At 46.0% G+C, this 18,882-nt stretch overlaps 1 protein-coding gene across 3 annotated transcripts; it reads right to left on the bottom strand.

Annotated features, from left to right (window-relative positions):
• Positions 1-45: 45 nt before the first annotated feature.
• Positions 46-18,795, bottom strand: LOC118384121 (ataxin-2-like protein). Of its 3 annotated transcripts, XM_052518454.1 has the most exons (24): positions 18,500-18,795; positions 18,114-18,220; positions 16,852-16,891; positions 16,555-16,611; positions 16,311-16,382; positions 15,168-15,351; positions 14,873-14,994; positions 14,048-14,139; positions 13,553-13,771; positions 10,872-11,179; positions 10,699-10,785; positions 10,466-10,594; positions 10,244-10,321; positions 10,074-10,135; positions 9,690-9,988; positions 8,499-8,565; positions 8,117-8,266; positions 7,539-7,602; positions 7,229-7,392; positions 6,888-7,020; positions 6,574-6,689; positions 2,063-2,245; positions 705-876; positions 46-615 (listed from the first exon to the last, which is right to left on the bottom strand). In XM_052518454.1, exons 1-24 carry the CDS (start codon positions 18,518-18,520, stop codon positions 557-559), a joined length of 2,985 nt encoding a protein of 994 aa, XP_052374414.1. In that variant the 5' UTR covers positions 18,521-18,795; the 3' UTR covers positions 46-556. The 3 variants fall into 3 exon arrangements, with proteins under 3 accessions (XP_052374414.1, XP_052374416.1, XP_052374415.1); XM_052518456.1 differs by lacking the exon at positions 18,114-18,220; XM_052518455.1 differs by lacking the exons at positions 18,114-18,220; positions 18,500-18,795 and adding an exon at positions 17,694-17,829.
• Between the last annotated feature and the right edge of the window lie 87 nt (positions 18,796-18,882).

The raw sequence follows: 18,882 nt of genomic DNA, 5'->3' as shown, positions 1-18,882 counted from the left end.
CACCTTCGCTCTTGCACAGAAAATAAGAGTTCTGGCGGCATGAGGTTGAGTTTAAAACTTTATTTTTGTATGATTTTTCAATTTTTTTGTATTTTAATAGTTTCATTTATTAATGGTTACCTGTAAAAGGAGGATATGGGGAGGAAGTAGGTCAGGTTAAAAGGGAGAAAGTCGCATTGTGATAACTCCTATAATTCTCTGCAGAGTCTCTTCAGTCTGAGACAATGCTTTCGCCATATGGATCCAGCTAGCGAGGACGACTGTCTTTCATAAAAACAAAATAAGTCCATTTTTTTTCTCCGTCCCAAACAGAGTAGCAGAAAGGGAGCCTTTGATGGGCTCTAACTAAAAGGACTCTGGGTAAAAAACAAGTTGCTTATTTTGTGGGTGAGAGGAGTGGCGGCGGTGGTTCCAGAAGGGGGCTTCAGTTCAGACCACTTTAGCCGATCAGAGAACAACTTGATTGGGTCAGTCAAAGACTGGGGGCCTCAGCTTCCCCTCCCCCTCTTCCATCCTATGTCCTGCTTCTGTGGTCCTCAAGGTGTAGGTAGGGGTGTCAGTTTCCAGGGGGGTGGAAGGAGAGCTGCTGGGTGGGGTGAGCCTGCACCTGTACAGCTAGAACACAGAATAACAGTCACTGGCGATCTGTAAATGTAAAGCTAATTTCTATTGGAGATGGAGCTCCATGACTTGAAGTTACTTACCCTGTGGGTGTTGGATGTAGTAGTGTTGGTGCGCCCCCTGCTGGGGAGGAGGGCCGTGCTGCTGGGCAGAGCCTGGGCCTTGCTGTGGGGGCGGGGCGTAGTGCAGCATCATCTGGGGCGGGCCGTGGCCTCCTTGGTGGTGGGGGCCAGACATACCTTGGGCAACATGGGCCTGGAGAAAGAGGGAGCGAGATGGTGTCATCCCTTTCTTAAAACATATTTACATTCAAGACTAGTGATCTACAGACTACGGCGCTAGAAAGATTCAGAGCGCAACGCAGTACGTGAATGTTTTACGCCAAAATGGGTGGTTCCTTGTAGAACGCCGTCCTACCTTCGTTGCTGGCGACTTTTTGGAGCTCCAAATCTGACCCTGTGGGGGCAGTGTTAAAAGCTCTGCTAACCGAACCCGACAGGCTTGACTAATCATGACGTGGTGTCAGAAGTGCTTCAACATCAAATATAAGACAGGAGTGATTTTCACAGAATATAAATGTTCCTCACTGTCAGTTTAGAGTGACCAAAAGTAGCTAACAGTGCTCTCCTGTCTCGTCATTGAGCAGAGCAGCCCCAGCTGAGCCGTAGTTATTGATACCCAGACTTAGAGCCGCTGTGCGCAGGGAGCGAGTGACAGGAGCAGCTAATGGATTTACTAATGGAGGAGGTTATTTCGGGCAGGGCCGGGGCCTTAAATTTGGCATAAGCAATCGGGCCTAGGTAGGGCCTGAACGTCGCAGGCATGAGTTGGGCTCTGGCTTAAAGTTATGAAGCCGTTGCTTGGTCTGATCTACATAGGCTACGCAAAGTAGCATTTTGCATTGATAACCAACAATCTCAGTGACTGTTTAAAAAAAAAAAAGTTGCCTTATTGGAATCCAAACAAAGGTATTTTGTTGAAGTAATAACTGATTCCAGACTATTTTCAAACAGTAAAAACAGCTAGTAGCCATGTGCCTTTCCTCTGATATACCACTATTTTTTGCTGATATGGGAACAAGTCTCACTAGTCTTAACTTTAAAGCAGCATATCAAATTGAGATGTTGTAGGTTACACTGGCAAGTATAACAACTATAATATACTATCAAGGGAAGACTAACGTAACTCTTCACCGCGAATGTGAGTCTAGGAAACACGGACTGGTGAGGAAATCACATTACTAACTGTTGTCCACTGCTCCCCCAAAAAATCTGACTCCACCCACACACGTATATCAACGGCGTGAAGCTTGTATCAGCCTTACGTAATTGAAACAAAAATACTTTGACTTGTATCATTGTTTGCTTAGATCGGTTACTCTCTCTCCTCTGGCGAGTTGAATGTATGTGGGCTGGGGGTCCAGAGTAGTCTGGTGTTTTACCTGTGTGAGCTGTCCCAGGCCGGGGTAGTGTTGGGCCATGGGCTGGTGGGTGGGCAGGCTGTAGCCCTGCATGGGGTAAGAGGCCTGGGGAGAGCTGTGGCCAGGGGGCATGTTAGGGGGTGTGGGTGCTGGCAGGGGCCCAGAGTGGTACATGGACTGGGGCTGGGGGCCTCCCTGGCCCGACTGAAGAGGAGAAGACAAATGTGTTAGGAAATCACTTGTGATAAACAATGAGACACACTTCTCTCTCACACACACAGACTAAAAACAGTAGACTAAACAGGCAGTGTTTTAGCCAGCCAGGTGCCTCGAAGAAGCTCCAGTTTGGTAGCCTCTGGAAACACGGATTCTAATGCCGTAGTTTAATTTGGCATGGAATCATCAAGTTTTACCTCCCAGATTGGAAAAATGTGTTTGTGTAGAAAGACTTTAAAATGACAGAAAATGTATGAATTCAGTTTTAGTTTATCTAAATGATCAGGACTATTTTCTAGGAGAACATTCAGCATCTTGAGATTAAAGTTATTAACAGTTTTACTGCAAGATATGAATTTCCACACCAACCTTAATTTAAATGATATTTTATTAAAAAACAAATTAAGTAAATACCCCACATTAACATAAACTCAGTGTTTTATGGTCCTGGGGACCCAAAGGGGTGAACATTTTGTTTTTGCCATAGCAGTAGACAATCAGCTTTGATGATTTGACTCAATACATTTCTGAATATTGTTGGATTCCATGAGGGTCTTAATTATCATATTTGGACCAGAATGAGGCTCCTCCCCACTACCTATTGCTGCAGTGATGATTCACCATCTACCCTTTCTGCAGTTAATCAACAAAAAGCATTGGCCTACCAGTAGCCTATGCAAATTAGGGAGCCAAATGAACTGATGCAATTTGATAGTATACACCTACTGACAACAGTCCCTCAGTCTGGCAAGCCCCGACATCCTACAAAAGGAAACCTAGGAAATATTTTGTTTTACTTGTCCCGATGCAATACCATGTACATAACCACTTTGCATGATTTATTAATGGCAACGGGATATAGATCGACTTTATTCAGTCAGTCAGTTCGACACCTTTTATAAACTAGTCAACACTTGTTCAGTTGTCAACCAAAGCACATTAGGCCAAATAGCCTATGCGCCATGACGCTGCGTGGCTGGCTACGTGAACAAAAATAAATTAATATGCAAGAAAACAATTACACAGTGGATTCAACTCATCATTACATGGGACATGTAAATCCACGAGCATCATGCCTTCTCCATGTCTACACGGACATGTTCTGGCCTGGTTTAGATCTTATCTGTCGGAAAGATATCAGTTTGTCTCTGTGAATGGTTTGTCCTCTGACAAATCAACTGTAAATTTCGGTGTTCCTCAAGGTTCCGTTTTAGGACCACTATTGTTTTCACTATACATTTTACCTCTTGGGGATGTTATTCGAAAACATAATGTTAACTTTCACTGCTATGCGGATGACACACAGCTGTACATTTCAATGAAACATGGTGAAGCCCCAAAATTGCCCTCGCTAGAAGCATGTGTTTCAGACATAAGGAAGTGGATGGCTGCAAACTTTCCACTATTAAACTCGGACAAAACAGAGATGCTTGTTCTAGGTCCCAAGAAACAAAGAGATCTTCTGTTGAATCTGACAATTAATCTTAATGGTTGTACAGTCGTCTCAAATAAAACTGTGAAGGACCTCGGCGTTACTCTGGACCCTGATCTCTCTTTTGAAGAACATATCAAGACCATTTCAAGGACAGCTTTTTTCCATCTACGTAATATTGCAAAAATCAGAAACTTTGTCCAAAAATGATGCAGAAAAATTAATCCATGCTTTTGTCACTTCTAGGTTAGACTACTGCAATGCTCTACTTTCCGGCTACCCGGATAAAGCACTAAATAAACTTCAGTTAGTGCTAAATACAGCTGCTAGAATCCTGACTAGAACCAAAAAATTTGATCATATTACTCCAGTGCTAGCCTCTCTACACTGGCTTCCTGTCAAAGCAAGGGCTGATTAAGGTTTTACTGCTAACCTACAAAGCATTACATGGGCTTGCTCCTACCTATCTCTCTGATTTGGTCCTGCCGTACATACCTACACGTACGCTACGGTCACAAGACGCAGGCCTCCTAATTGTCCCTAGAATTTCTAAGCAAACAGCTGGAGGCAGGACTTTCTCCTATAGAGCTCCATTTACATGGAACGGTCTGCCTACCCATGTCAGAGAAGCAAACTCGGTCTCAACCTTTAAGTCTTTACTGAAGACTAATCTCTTCAGTGGGTCATATGATTGAGTGTAGTCTGGCCCAGGAGTGGGAAGGTGAACGGAAAGGCTCTGGAGCAACGAACCGCCCTTGCTGTCTCTGCCTGGCCGGTTCCCCTCTTTCCACTGGGATTCTCTGCCTCTAACCCTATTACAGGGGCTGAGTCACTGGCTTACTGGGGCTCTCTCATGCCGTCCCTGCAGGGGGTGCGTCACCTGAGTGGGTTGATTCACTTATGGTCATCCTGTCTGGGTTGGCACAATTCACACAATGTGCAAGAATTGGCGGGAGACAGCTGAGCGCATTCATTCTTGAGAGACGCCCATATCGTCGCCACACAGCCCTCTCCTTGTCTCAACATTTTACATTATACTCTAGACACATTATCTTTACACATATTTTAGCTATTCACCGACAGCCGAAACTTAATAATCATCTAGTTCTACCACGCTTGCAGCCCAAATAGCCATAGTACCAAAATGCAATTTTTTAAAAGAAGCTAACCGATACTCTGTGGCGAAGTATTTTGAATTATTTTATTTAGAATGGAGTAACTATATAATTTTGGCAACATCAATTTAGGGGTACAGTGCACCCACAAACTTTCCTTTCTAATTGGCTGGAACCAGAAATGTGTATATAATGATGCACATGTCTCCGCCCTAATAGAGAAGCACTATTTTTTATTGAACCTTAAAATGTCAGTTAAGAACAATGACTGCCTAACCCAGACAACGCTGGGCCAATTGTCCGCCGCCCTACGGGACTCCCAGCCCTACGGGACTCCCAGCCCTACGGGACTCCAATCACGGCCGGTAGTGACGCCTCTAGCACTGAGATGCAGTGCCTTAGAACGCTGCGCCACTCGGGAGCCCCTGCATGAGTCAAAATGGTTCCAATTCTTTTTCCACCATTCATTTTTCCCATTTTTGATAACTGAAAATCTCTCTAGGACCAGGTGACTCACCACCAATATATTCCCCTCTATTTTCCCCCGCCAAAATGAAATGCTAATGTGGCTATCATAAAGAACTACAAATGCCATGATCTGGACGAGACTGCTTAATCTAAAAAGAGACAATCTCTGGATTAACTATCTAATGTTAGCTAAATGTACTAACGAATAAATTGGGTACATTTCTTTAAATTGACAATTCTGTGAACAGTCTTGCGCAAGTTTCACATTGACACAATACCTGTGTGTCAGGTGTCAGCTGGAGGTGACATGCAGGAGATTGCGGGGATTTGTAGTCTTGCATGATGTCTACTTTAATGCTAATTAGCATTTTCCAATCAGAGTAAAGAGAACTGAATATATTGATAAGTTGTATGAGAGGAAAGTCACGGCAGGTTAAGCAAAACAAAAGCGATTGGAACCATTTCCCTGTTTGACCGCTAGGTTTTATGGGTATGAGAGAGGGGTGCCGTTTCGCTCGCTTGGATGCTATATCTGAGATTGATGTCTCTCTGTCAGCGTGTGTCTCTGTGAAATAAAATATCAATATATAATTTGGATGGGCGAGGTGGTACAGGGTAGGGTGGGCCAGGCCCACAACACCAACCCTGACTAAGCCGAACATCTGAACAGATTCTCTCTTCAATCAAAATCCCTCTCAAGCCACCAGTTCTGGTTATAGACCGCAGACGGAAAAAAACCCTCTATGGGCTTTGCGATCACAGAAGCGATCAATAGCAAAGATTAGAGGTGCGCCCTCTATACATTTCTGTGGACAGCAGCAGTCATTATATTTCTCTAAAAACAGCCTTTCTCCACTTGCTTGAGAACTAAATGAGGGAACAGGTCAAGATCGGATCATGGAAACACGTTTCCGATTCTGGAAGTAACGTGTAAAAAGACTAATCATTAAAGTAATCTGATTATGCAAAAAGTACATTTACATAAAGCCCAACACTGCTGGAGCGCCACTTTAATGACAGGTTCCTCACAGGAAACATGCAGCAAAGATACTGACAAGACAGAATCTGTCCTACACCATTACGTGAATCACCCCCCGCGCACACACAGCCTAGCGGTTAACGCGTTTGGGCCAGTAAGCGAAAGATAGCTGGTTTGAATACTACGCGAGCCGACAAAGTGAAATCTGTCGATGTGCCCCTGCTTCAGGGTCGCCGTACTACCATGGCTAACATTAACACATTTTACTGCACCTATCCGGTGTATGTGACAAAACAAACACACAGCTGGCCTGTTGGTTTACCTGTCCGTGCCCAGGGCTGGGGGCAGTGTGCTGGGGAGGGGGCTGGCTCCCAGTAGGTGTGCTGGAGGGCTGCGGAGGGTGCATGGAGCTAGAATGGTGGGAGAACTGCTGGGGAGCTAAGACAGATGAAAGACTAACTTGAACCTGAAGTTTTTGGAATCAAACAATTTACAAAACAAAGAGCCTTGAACAATGACAGTCTTAGAATAAATTGTATTGATGCGACTGCATGTAAGCACGACGTTGTCCTGTACACGACAAACGATGAAGTCTTGCTGAGTGGACTTTTAAACAGAGACAGTGCGTTATCTTACCATACATGGTCTGTTGTGGTCCCGGGGGCCCCTCTGTCTGTCCGGGGTACTGAGGGCCTGGGGGGCCCAGAGCCTGGGGGTGGCCTGCCTGAGTCAACATCCTGGCCCCACCCTGCAGCATAGAGTACACCGGCTAGAGAGCGAGCGAGAGACAGAGGATAAAGAACGAAAGAAGGACAAGAGTGAGATAATGATATGAACAAAACATTATTTAAAAACAATCCTATGCAGGTCTTCTATTGAAACAAAACCTCCATCCACAACACATTCTGGCTCTCTGGACCTATGCTGTTATAAGCGTGGATAAGTATTAGTGCCAGCACCACTAGCACAATAGTTACCTGTCCGGGGTAGTGGGGCATGCCCTGGATGACCTGACTGTACTGCAGGTAGGCCTGGGGGTAGGGGGAGGCCACCAGGGGAGGGCCTGCTGCAGATGCTGCAGCCTGGAGCATCTGGGGCTGAGAAGAGCCGTGGTGGTCCGGACGAGGGCCTACCACCTGGCCTGGGGGGTAATTAACAGTGATCATAACTAATTCTCTACTTGTTGATTTCAAAAGTGTTCCCCAGTTGCTAAATTAAAAAGTGAAAGGTTAGGACAGTGTTGCGACCAACCTATTGTTTAGGCAACATAATGGTGTGAGTGTGTACCTTTAGCTCTGGGATACTTCCCCTGCTGGACTGTGGACATGGTGTACTGATACATCTGGGGAGGCTGGGAAACAAAGGGACGGTTACACCCCAACATCGTGTGTTAGACCCCAACATCGTGTGTTAGACCCCAACATCGTGTGTTAGACCCCAACATCGTGTGTTAGACCCCAACATCGTGTGTTAGACCCCAACATCGTGTGTTAGACCCCAACATCGTGTGTTAGACCCCAACATCGTGTGTTAGACCCCNATCGTGTGTTAGAACATCGTGTGTTAGACCCCAACATCGTGTGTTAGACCCCAACATCGTGTGTTAGACCCCAACATCGTGTGTTAGACCCCAACATCGTGTGTTAGACCCCAACATCGTGTGTTAGACCCCAACATCGTGTGTTAGACCCCAACATCGTGTGTTAGACCCCAACATCGTGTGTTCGACCCCAACATCGTGTGTTCGACCCCAACATCGTGTGTTACACCCCAACACACACACACACCATTTGTTTTTGTCTACACCCCAGACACACGAATGCTTATTTTTCAGAGACCAAAGTCAAACACAGGCTCGGTCCTACCTGTACAGAGTGTCCCTGTATCTGTACGGGGGAGAGGTAGGACAGGTAGGGGGTGCTGTAGATGGCCTGTTGTCCCGGGGGGGGCTGGAGCACCACGGAGGGGCTGAGAGGAGTGGGCCGCGGGGGGGTGGGGGCTGGGGACGGCTTCACCTGGGGAGGAGAGAAGGTGCACGGTTTAGGTTGGTTTGTGAGATAAAGTGTGTGTGTTTAGTTGAACAAATCACACACACAGTTACATTTGGTGTGTGAGTTGGTGTGAACATAGTTGAACTCCTGGCCAAACAGGTTGTTGTGAGAGAATTTGTTCTCAACTACTTCCCTGTGTGTGTGTGTGTGTGTGTGTGTGTGTGTGTGTGTGAGAGAGAGAGAGAGAGGGACAGACCAGGGTCATGGGTGCCTTGAAGACGAACTCTTTGGCGTTGGGGTTCAGCGTAGACTTCTTCACCTGGCTAAAAAACACACAAGGAGAGCGAGATGACTACTCCATATCATCTTTCAAATCCCTTTTCCATACACCCATCAACACGGTGACGACCTTGCCCACCTGAGCATGGGGCTCACTTTTGATTTAACTTAGCACGGTATCAACATATTGTTATATACAGTATTGTAAAAATCCATACCGGTATTCATGATTTATCACCCAGATCCTGCATAATACCTACAGATGGGTGTGTCAACACATCTTATCAACACTAGGGGTGTACGGGTACTATAGGGGTGCACGGGTACTATAGGGGTGCACGGGTACTATAGGGGTGCACGGGTACTATAGGGGTGCACGGGTACTATAGGGGTGTACGGGGACCTCTGTTCGGTCCGCATTGTGAACCTGTACCCTTCTTTGTGCGTTCGTAACCAAGAGGGAAAGGGGAATTTACCACATACGACTGAAAAACCCACTTGAACGGTCCTCAAGCTGGTAATTACTAGTGGGGAAACTCGTCTATCATCCTGAGCACCGACTTCTCCCACATGTTGACCTCTGACATCACTTAGTAAGGAAATGGTCTCTAACAGCATTTTCGGCAGATAAATGCAACAAAACATTGTTTGTAAAAAGCAATATATTAATGTTTTTAAACCATTTGTTTACAAGCATGATAGCTGGTAACTTCCCACCTCCCACATGGTTACAAACGAAGCATCGGAGTAAAAACTTGAGGCCCAACATAACAATCCAGTCAAAACAGACAATACCAGGAACATTGTGAATGACATTACATTATTTTCTGTGACCCCACAACCGTAATACGTAACGAACCATAATATAATAATAATAATATATGCCATTTAGCTGACGCTTTTATCCAAAGCGACTTACAGTCATGTGTGCATACATTCTACGTAAGGGTGGTCCCGGGAATCGAACCCACTACCCTGGCGTTACAAGCGCCATGCTCTACCAACTGAGCCACAGAAGGACCATGGATTTGGTGAACCGTTAAACCCCCTAATCAACACTACTACATATAACAGATTAACTGGAGGTATAAGGTTGACTTAAAAGTAGACTATTGTACTACACTGTGGAATAATGTACTGTATTGCACTGTTCTTCAGTCACACTTACTCAGCCACGCCCTCCACTCGCTCGCCGCCCTCCTCGCTGCCAGGGTTCCTGGCTGGCTGGGGTGTCCCTGCAGCCTGTCTGTCTGGACCTGATGACTGAGAGGTGGTGTTGGGGGCTGGAGAGAGGGTAGGGGTGGTGGGGTTCGGGGTGAAGGAGGACCCCTCTCCAGTCTGGGGGTCCTGGGAGGGGGTGTGGCCAGGGGCGGGTATAGACTCGGCTGTGGTGGCGGAGTCTGATGGGGAGGGCTGGGCGGGCTCTGAGGAAGTGGGGCCAGCAGAAGGGGAGGAGCTGGGCTGGAGCTGTGGAAGAGAGCGAGAGTGTCAGAATCAGATAAGACACATGGGGTCACACACAGGCACACATGGACACGAGACACACACTTACCCTGAACTCTTTGCCAAATTTCCGGAGCTCCTCCAGCTGTGTTCTCTGCAGGACTGAGGGAACTGAGAGGGAGAGAGAAAATCATGGAGAGAAAAATCTACTTTTCAAAAGACCTGAGATGAGGGGAAGGACAGGGACCAGTCAAATGGAGAGGAAGTGAGAGAGCTAACCTTTGCCGCTCTTGCCGTCCTGAGGGCTGGCTGGGCCTTCTGTCCTCTCCTTAGCCGCTGAGCTCAGGATCTCATTCACTGAGAGCGAGAGAAAAAGATAGCAAGAGACAGATGGAGAAATAGAGGTAGAAAAGGGAATGAAAATCAGAAAAAATTATTCACAAAAGTAACTTCAATAGAACAATATATAAGAATAATACTGTAGTAAATCCTCCTCCTCACCATCCACAGTGAACAGAGGGGTGGGGCCAGAGGACTTGGGTGTTGCCGAGGCGATCGAGGAGGAGGAGGAAGTGTCCAGGTAGGCAGGGCCAGCCAGAACGGGGTCGTCTAGTTTTGGAGAGCGAGAGACTGCGGGGAGAGAGAAAGAAGGGAAAAGTGAGGGATGTGAATAATCTAGAATATGAGTGGTGGAAATGTGTTTGTGTGCACTTTCAGAGGAGGTGTGTGTGTACCTGCAGGTGAGGACTGGGAACTTGGGTTGCGCAGAGTTCTATTGGTCTGTACGGATCTCTGGGCTTTGGGAGAAGTTCTGGATGACACTGATGCACAGGAAGAACACACTTAACTCAATATACCCAAAAACTCACACTCAATCAAAATACCCAAACAGACAGAGAGGCCTTACCTCCGTTGACAGAAGAGCGTGAGGCATCGGCTAGAGCTTGTGGGTGAGAGATGGAGTGAGGGATCGGGTGACAGGAGGAAGAGGGGGTAGGGCTACTGGGCTGGGCCGGGGGGCTGGCTTGGGACTGGTGGGGAGAGTAGGCGCTCCTGACGGACAGTGGGCTGCTCCTATCAGAACCCTGGGAGGGCCTAGAAGAGCCGGGGACTCCTGTTCGACTGGGTATTGGACCAGAGGCTCCGCCCCTCAGGCTGCTGGGGGACACACCCATCTCCCTGGCCCTCTGGGGAAGAGGAATGTATTTACCCTCCCTAGAGAGAGAGAAGTATAAAATGCAACAATTTCAAAGATTTTACTGAGTAACAGTCATTTGAAATAAATTAGGCCCTAATCTATGGATTTCACCTGACTGGGAATAGAGATAGAAAAGGTAGAGGCGTGGATCAAAAAACACAGTATCTGGTGTGACCACCATTTGCCTCATCTCCTTCGCATAGAGTTGATCAGGCTGTTGAATGTGGCCTGTGGAATGGTGTCCTACTCCTCTTCAATGACTGTGCGAAGTTGCTGGATATTGGCAGCAACTGGAACACACTGTCATACACGTTGATCCAGAGCATCCCAAACATGCTCAAAGGGTGACATGTCTGGTGAGTGTGCAGGCCGAGAAAGAACCCGGGACATTTTTTACCCCCTTTTCTCCCCAATTGCATGGTATTCAATTGGTAGTTACAGTCTTGTCTCATCGCTGCAACTCCAGTACGGACCCGGGAGGGGTGAAGGTCGAGTGCCATGCGTCCTCCAAAACACGACCCAGCCAAGCCGCACTGCTTCTTGACATAATGCCCGCTTAACCCGGAAGCTAGACGCACCAATGTGTTGGAGGGAACACTGTACACCTGGCAGCGTGCATGCGCCCGGTCCGCCACAGGAGTCGCTAGAGCGCGATGGGACGAGGACATCCCGGCCGGCCAAACCCTCCCCTAACAAAGCTGGGCCAATTGTGTGCCGCCCACATGGGTCTCCCAGTCGCGGTCGGCTGCGATGGAGCCTGGACTCGAACCAGGATCTCTAGTGGCACAGCTAGCACTGTGATGCAGTGCCTTGCGTCACTCGGGAGGCCTCCTGAACTGGGACATTTCAACTGCCAAGAATTGTGTACAGATCCTTTGCGACATGGAGCCTTGCATTATCATACTGAAATATGAGGTGATGGTGGAGTAAGAATGGGCCCCAGGATCTCATCACAGTAATCTTTGTGCATTCAAATTGCAATCAATAAAATGCATTTGTGTTCATTGTCCGTAGCTTATACCATATCCCCACCACCACAGGGCACTCTGTTCATAATGTTGACATCAGCAGACCGCTCGTCCACACAAAGCCATACATGCTTTCTGCCCAGTTTAGTTGAAACCTGGATTCATCCGTGAAGAGCACACTTCTCCAGCGTGTTACAGGCCAACAACTCTGGTGGACATCCCTGCAGTCAGCATGCCAATTGCACGCACCCAAAAGTTTGGGGTCACTTAGAAATGTCCTTGATTTTGAAGGAAAAAGCTAATTTTTTGTCCATTAAAATAAATTGATCAGAAATACAGTGTAGACATTAGTAATGTTGTAAATGACTATTGTTGCTGGAAACATCTGATTTTGAATGGAATATCTACATAGGTGTACAGAGGCCCATTATCAGCAACCATCACTCGTGTTCCAATGGCACGTTGTGTTAGCTAATCCAAGTTTATCATTTTAAAAGACTACTTGATCATTAGAAAACCACTTTGCAATTATGTTAGCACAGCTGAAAACTGTTGTGCTTATTAAAGAAGCAATAAAACTGGCCTTCTTTAGACTAGTTGAGTATCTGGAGCCTCAGCATTTGTGGGATCGATTACAGGCTCAAAATGGCCAGAAACAAATAACTTTCTTCTGAAACTCGTCATCCTATTCTTGTTCTGAGAAATGAAGGCCATTCCATGTGAGAAATTGCCAAGAAACTCAAGATCTCATACAATGCTGTGTACTACTCCCTTCACAGAACAGGGCAATCTGGCTCTAACCAGAATAGAAAGAGGAATGGGAGGCCCCGGTGCACAACTGAGCAAGAGGACAAGTATATTAGAGTGTCTAGTTTGACACCTCACAAGTTCTCAACTGGCAGCTTCATTAAATAGTACCCTTCAAAAAACACTAGTCTCAACATCAACAGTGAAGAGGCGACTCCGGGATGCTGGCCTTCTAGGCAGAGATCCTCTGTCCAGTGTCTGTTCTTTTGCCCATCTTAATCTTATATTTTTATTGGCCAGTCTGAGAGAAGGCCTCTTCTTAGCAACTCGGCCTAGAAGGCCAGCATCCAGGAGTCGCCTCGTCACTGTTGACGTTGAGACTGGTGTTTTGCAGGTACTATTTAATGAAGCTGCCAGTTGAGGACTGGAGGTGTCTGACACGTGCCATTGGAACACAGGAGTGATGGTTGCTGAAAAATGTAGATATTCCATTAAAAACCAGCCGTTTCCAGCTACAATAGTCCTTTATAACATTAATGTCTATAATGTATTTCTGATCAATCTGATATTTTAAATGGACAAAAAAAGTGCTTTTCTTAGAAAAACTAGGACATTTCTAAGTGACCCCAAACTTTTGAACGGTAGTGTATGTCTGCGATTCCCTTACGGTCTCACCTGCTCCCGGCACTACTCTGGAATCCAGGGCTGCCCCTCTCCCTCCCCTCATCTCTCTCTCGGACCACGGCGCTGTACTTGTCCTCCTCGCTCTTATCGTCGTTCTCCAGGTTGGTGCGGTGACGGTACTGGGGGCTTCCCTCGATCTCATTCGCTAGGCGGGCGGCACGTGCCTCCCGCTGCCGGAAGCCATCCGAGCTGCCCCTTTCCAGGGGAACACTGAATGGGGAGAAAGACAAGAGATAAGACCTCCAAGGTCATTCAAAAATATGAGAGAGAAAAAGGGAGATGAGTAAATGAGGCTGTGTTCACACAGGAAGCCCAGATCTGATATTTTTTTTTCACTAATTGGTCTTTTGACCAATCAGCTCTGAAAAAGATGTGATAAAGACCAATCACTGGGGAAAAAACAACACAGAATGATAATGAGCTATATAGACAGTGACCTGATCATATTCCACAATCAGAATAAGGAGCTGAGGGGAGAACACTCACGTGTACATGGAGAGGCTGGAATCGTAGGTGGACGTGACGCCATATGTCTCCTCGTTAAACTTGAACATTTCGCTGGCATCCCAGCCATTAGACTGACAGAGACAGAAGAACCGTACGGTAAGCGTGTGCCTATGTTTAACCAAGTGCGTGTGAGCACAGCAGTAACCAAGTTTCCATCCAACCATTTCATGCAGATTAATTACCTGACAAAAAAATGTAAATAAAAAAATTCTAAAGGCCTGATAGCTAATGATATGTTAGGTTCTTGTAACCTACTACCATCACGGCGTGTGAAACCATGAAGACTTTACAGGCAGATGAAATAAGTTATGAACTTCCCATTGTGGGTAAGTGCGCGGTGAGATTCAAGAAAATGTCCAATAAATATTGAGGGTGTTATTTGAATGCTGGTGACATGATGATTGACTGCCATTATCAAATAAAAATTATCGTGCTCTTTCCCATATCAGCAAACTGGTCTGGAGAGCATGCACTAAAACCAGATTGGGAAAGTTGGCTAGTTATCACAACAGATCGTGTGACAAAACCATCAGTGGAGTAAAACATGTGATGGAAACCCATTGAACTTCTGTTTATCATTTGTTACATGGTAAATGACGCGCAGGTGTTTATGTGCACTAGGTCATCATGCAGTTGTTTTATTTTTATTTGATTTTTTTATCAGCAACAAGTCTGTTTGATAGAAACCCAAATGGAGGTTGGATTTTTTTTGTTATACTGCAGATTTTAGAATCTGTTAACAAATTGGATGGAAACCTAGCTACTGTGTCTATGCATTTCTCTGCGTGTGTGAACGCGCCTCACCGTGTCAGTCTCCAGGTCGAAGCCTTCTCCATTGCTGTCGCCTCCGTCCCACCGCTGCAGCACCTTCTCCCGGTGTTCCCCGTTCACCCGCGATGAGCTGATTGCTGTATCTGTGAAAGCATCTACAAAGCCCCAACTTGAAGGTATAATGGGTCATCTACTAGTGGTACATAATGATACACACACACTTGGTTCACCCTTCAATCTGTCTCATTCAGTTCCACTGCTTACTTAAAACACACATCCTTATCTTGTTTCAGTCACACTGACAACACACTCTCTCTCACACACTTACCTCTGATGGCGTAGTTGAGGTCCACATCTCGGCAAGTCATTGTGACCAGGTCGCCGGGGCTGAAGATCATGGTGTCTGTGATCTCCTCGATCCTGGGCAGAGAGGGTGGCAAGCCTCCCCCTCCGTCTCCATCCGCCTCTCCTCCCTCACTCCTCTTGTGGACCGCGTCGACCACCAGCTCACACTGGAGAAAAAACACATTAGGACCACAGAGGTTAAGTGAAGAGCGGCTGCAGGCAGTGGTCAATGTGACCTGTGGGTGTATTCCTTACGCTGCAAAATGCTGTCGGTTGCAAAACATAAGACGTTTTGCAACGAAAACAAGTTTCTGTCTGACAATTTCAAGTAGGTCCCTCCTGGTGTTGCATGGTATACCGAACATTCAGTCGTTTTTCAATACTAGAACACGAAAAACTGTACTAGATTTGTTACCTTCGTTACTTCTGTCAAATGTGTCTCACGGATCAAGCGTGTCTATCAGCACAGCCGACCTCTTATTATAGTGTGCACTGTGCCTGCTCCACTTACTCATTGCTAGCCTGCACTGGGAGTCTGGGCTGTATCATGTTAGCGCCTCAATCATGCTGCACACAAGTTAACACCCTTTAATAATGCGACACGGCGGCATGTAGAAATGTTGAAACCGTTGCTTACTGTTCGTAAAACAATGTCAATATAGGCTAGAACACTTTACAATGCAAGATGATACCAGTAGCTTCCAGCTATTATAGGCCAACTTTCCTTGCTAGCTGACAGGTAAAGCTAACATCACTTCACTAACCCAGCACTTTGAACTATAGCGCAAACCATAATGCAAAATATGCTGATTTGAAAGTTGATTGCCACAAAAAACCTTATCCATTCTCTTATTTCAGTCTCTCTCACAAAGATGATCTATTGCCTCGGCGAACTGACTGTGCGCCTACGGGCCGTCCCCCTCTTGCCTCGTGAATGGGTTGGGTTAAATGCGGAAGACATTCCAGTTGAATGCATTCAGATGTGCAACTGACTAGGTTTTGTAACGAATCCGACTAACGAATACACCAGAGATCAAGGTGAACATCTGACCACAACCATGTTTCTAGGAGTGGTCGGTATGCATTACACTCCTGTATGGTCTAATACAAGGTAGTAGACAATTACCCTTGAGCTGAGAGTCTTGAAGATGCCTTCATACACATTTCCACTCTTCACTCGGACGTCACAGGTGGAGCCCTTGATGGATAATAATAATAATAAAAAATGGTTATTGGTCATTTCATTACGATATACATTAGTAGACAGTTGTCGACAACTTAAATAGTGCACATTAGGGCATAGTGTATGTGCTGCATCAAAGTAAGGCACCATGGTGGACCAGGGCCTAATTGACCAAATGAACACTCACCACTACAGCTGTGAGATAGTGAAGCATCCTGGTGTTGTTGTAGACACCTTCAAATACCTGTTGTAAACAAGCATGTCTGACTTCAGTATGGCATGGACCTCTATTTCAAAGCTCCCAAAAAAATTTGACTTTACTCTAAACCCAATTTCCTTTAAACATTTTAGAGTTTACAATAGAGCACTAGTATGGAAGCAAACAAAGAGAAAGACAACCTACATTATGTCATCAAAAGGGTACTAGGCTATGCACTTCTGTAGTACATGCTGGAAAGCCTACATTTCATGATATATGACTTACGGGAGAGGACTGAGATGGCGGCTTCATTGTATTTCTTGTCCTGAATGTAAAGAGAGAACATTAGCAACAGACAAGACAAATGGGTGTAGCTGGCTCCGGGGCAAAATGCTGCAACGCAAGAAACGGGCCGGCAGCTGCACCACTTTCAATGTAGCTAACTAACATGCAAACTTGCGAGGCATTATGGACACGGAATAATTTTGCGTTGATCAAATGTCGACTTTTTAGACTGGTGGTCCTCGATCTGTCATAGGACTGCATGAAGCTAACTAGATGATCTAGAAGACCCGTATATGTAGCCGTAGGGCAAGACTTATCACGGTTACGAATCCGTGCCGACGCCGGTGATCTACGTTAGCTAGCCCTGACATTTGGTGGGGGGAGGGGGAAACAAGCTAGCCCCGAAGCGGATCGTGTTCTGTTCTCCATTACAGTGCCGTACGACATTGTTTGCGAGGCTTAACCAAAACAATTGTGTTGACACAAGCTGGCTAACTAGGGTTAGCTAAAAACTGAAGGCAACGTTAAAGCGATGTGGCTAACAGTGTAGCTCACGTTACCTAGCGGTAGCCAGCTAACGTGCATCTATTTTAGCTAAAGTAATCTGGTAACTGGCTAACAATTGAGTAACTGGCAAGATGGTCAAAAGATCCAAAATCTAAACATTAGCTTGTTTAGGTGCAATACAATAGCTAGCGATGCTTGTCTAGTTAACGTTAGCTAGCAAGCTATACAAGACAGCTAGTAAGGAGGAAACCAACTGCAAACTGGTAAATAATGTAAGAATTTATAGATATCGAGAGAGACGTTGAATACAATAAATAATGAAAACGTATTAATACTTTTTAGTCATGTGCATCCCTGTTACTCCGCAGTCTTGTTGATTCTGTGAAAAATCACACGACTTGACAGGCCAAACAAAATCTAAAGCAAATGCTTAAAAACACAACAAAAACACGGATAATCCCCTCCCCACAGAAAGCGAATGGGCATATTGGCGTCAATCAAAACGTATCGTCTATTTCATTGGTTCGGACAACGGTCAATCATAGCAATGACGATTTAGCAGAACCTCTGTGCCCATTGGCCCGCAACCCACATCAATTATATTTACTTGGTTCCAATTGGCATAAAACGACGATTTAAAGCCTCCACTGGACATGGGCACGCCCACTGTAATCCTCGTATTGACCGGTAAACCTTTACGGATATGTGGCAGATCCCCGGACTTGCTTGACGACAGTGGCCGAACATGTGCTTACCTTCCAGGCACAGCTCTGTTGGTATTACTCCCGCTGATATGAGGGGGTAAACCGGCTGGCCCTGCCGTTCCATTGGAGGTTTTTCGTCCGCATGAACCGGGTTGTTGCTGGTGTGACACGTGCCAATAATTACACCTCAAGTAACAGTTGTACGGATTAATTGTGTCTTTAGTCTACTAAATAGTATTTGACATTACCAGACTGGCTACCTCGCTAGTGTACAATTAAGTCATTGAGGACACCATCGATAATGATCACGTTTACTAGCCAACTTTTAGCTAGCTGCTAACAAATATCGAACCAGCTAGCTAGAATGCATATACACACAGAAACCAATACAAGTAGCAGCAAGTGACCATTAGGAACTTGACACAACTACAACTCACGTTCTGTCGACGAAAAGACATTGCCTCTTCGGAACTCAATCGATAGTTATATCTGACTACTGTAGTACAGCCCTGCACACTATAGCTAGCTAGGAGAGCAAGCAGTAATGTCCCTTCTGTAGCTAAAACTGAGCACGTCGTTTTCGTTTCCTCTCCGTAGATATACTCTTGCGTGTGGCTTACTCCGATTGCATGTCATTTGTAACTTGAACAAATTCTAAAAGTCGGGGGAAACCAATTCGCCGGTTTGGCACCACAAAGATGCTGTAGTCTGCGCGTGGCTGACTGGGTTGATGGGGGCGTGTACGTGCGCATTCACAAATTAAGAACGTGCACGCGCTAAACAGTTTAGACCCCAAAACTGCGGTCATCACTAGTTTCCA

This window comes from Oncorhynchus keta, chromosome 5, assembly GCF_023373465.1.
Source record: "Oncorhynchus keta strain PuntledgeMale-10-30-2019 chromosome 5, Oket_V2, whole genome shotgun sequence".
In the NCBI taxonomy this organism is placed as follows: Eukaryota; Metazoa; Chordata; class Actinopteri; order Salmoniformes; family Salmonidae; genus Oncorhynchus; species Oncorhynchus keta.
This window is presented reverse-complemented; position numbering and strand designations above follow the sequence as displayed.

Excerpts from the sequence above, each read along its gene's own strand:
- LOC118384121 (XM_052518454.1), bottom strand. The coding sequence starts at position 18,520 with ATGTCTTTTCGTCGACAGAAC. Across the intron at positions 13,772-14,047 it reads TCCAGCCTCTCCATGTACAC|TGTTCCCCTGGAAAGGGGCA; the intron begins GTGAGTGTTCTC and ends CTCCCCATTCAG. Across the intron at positions 7,393-7,538 it reads GAAGTATCCCAGAGCTAAAG|GCCAGGTGGTAGGCCCTCGT; the intron begins GTACACACTCAC and ends ATTACCCCCCAG.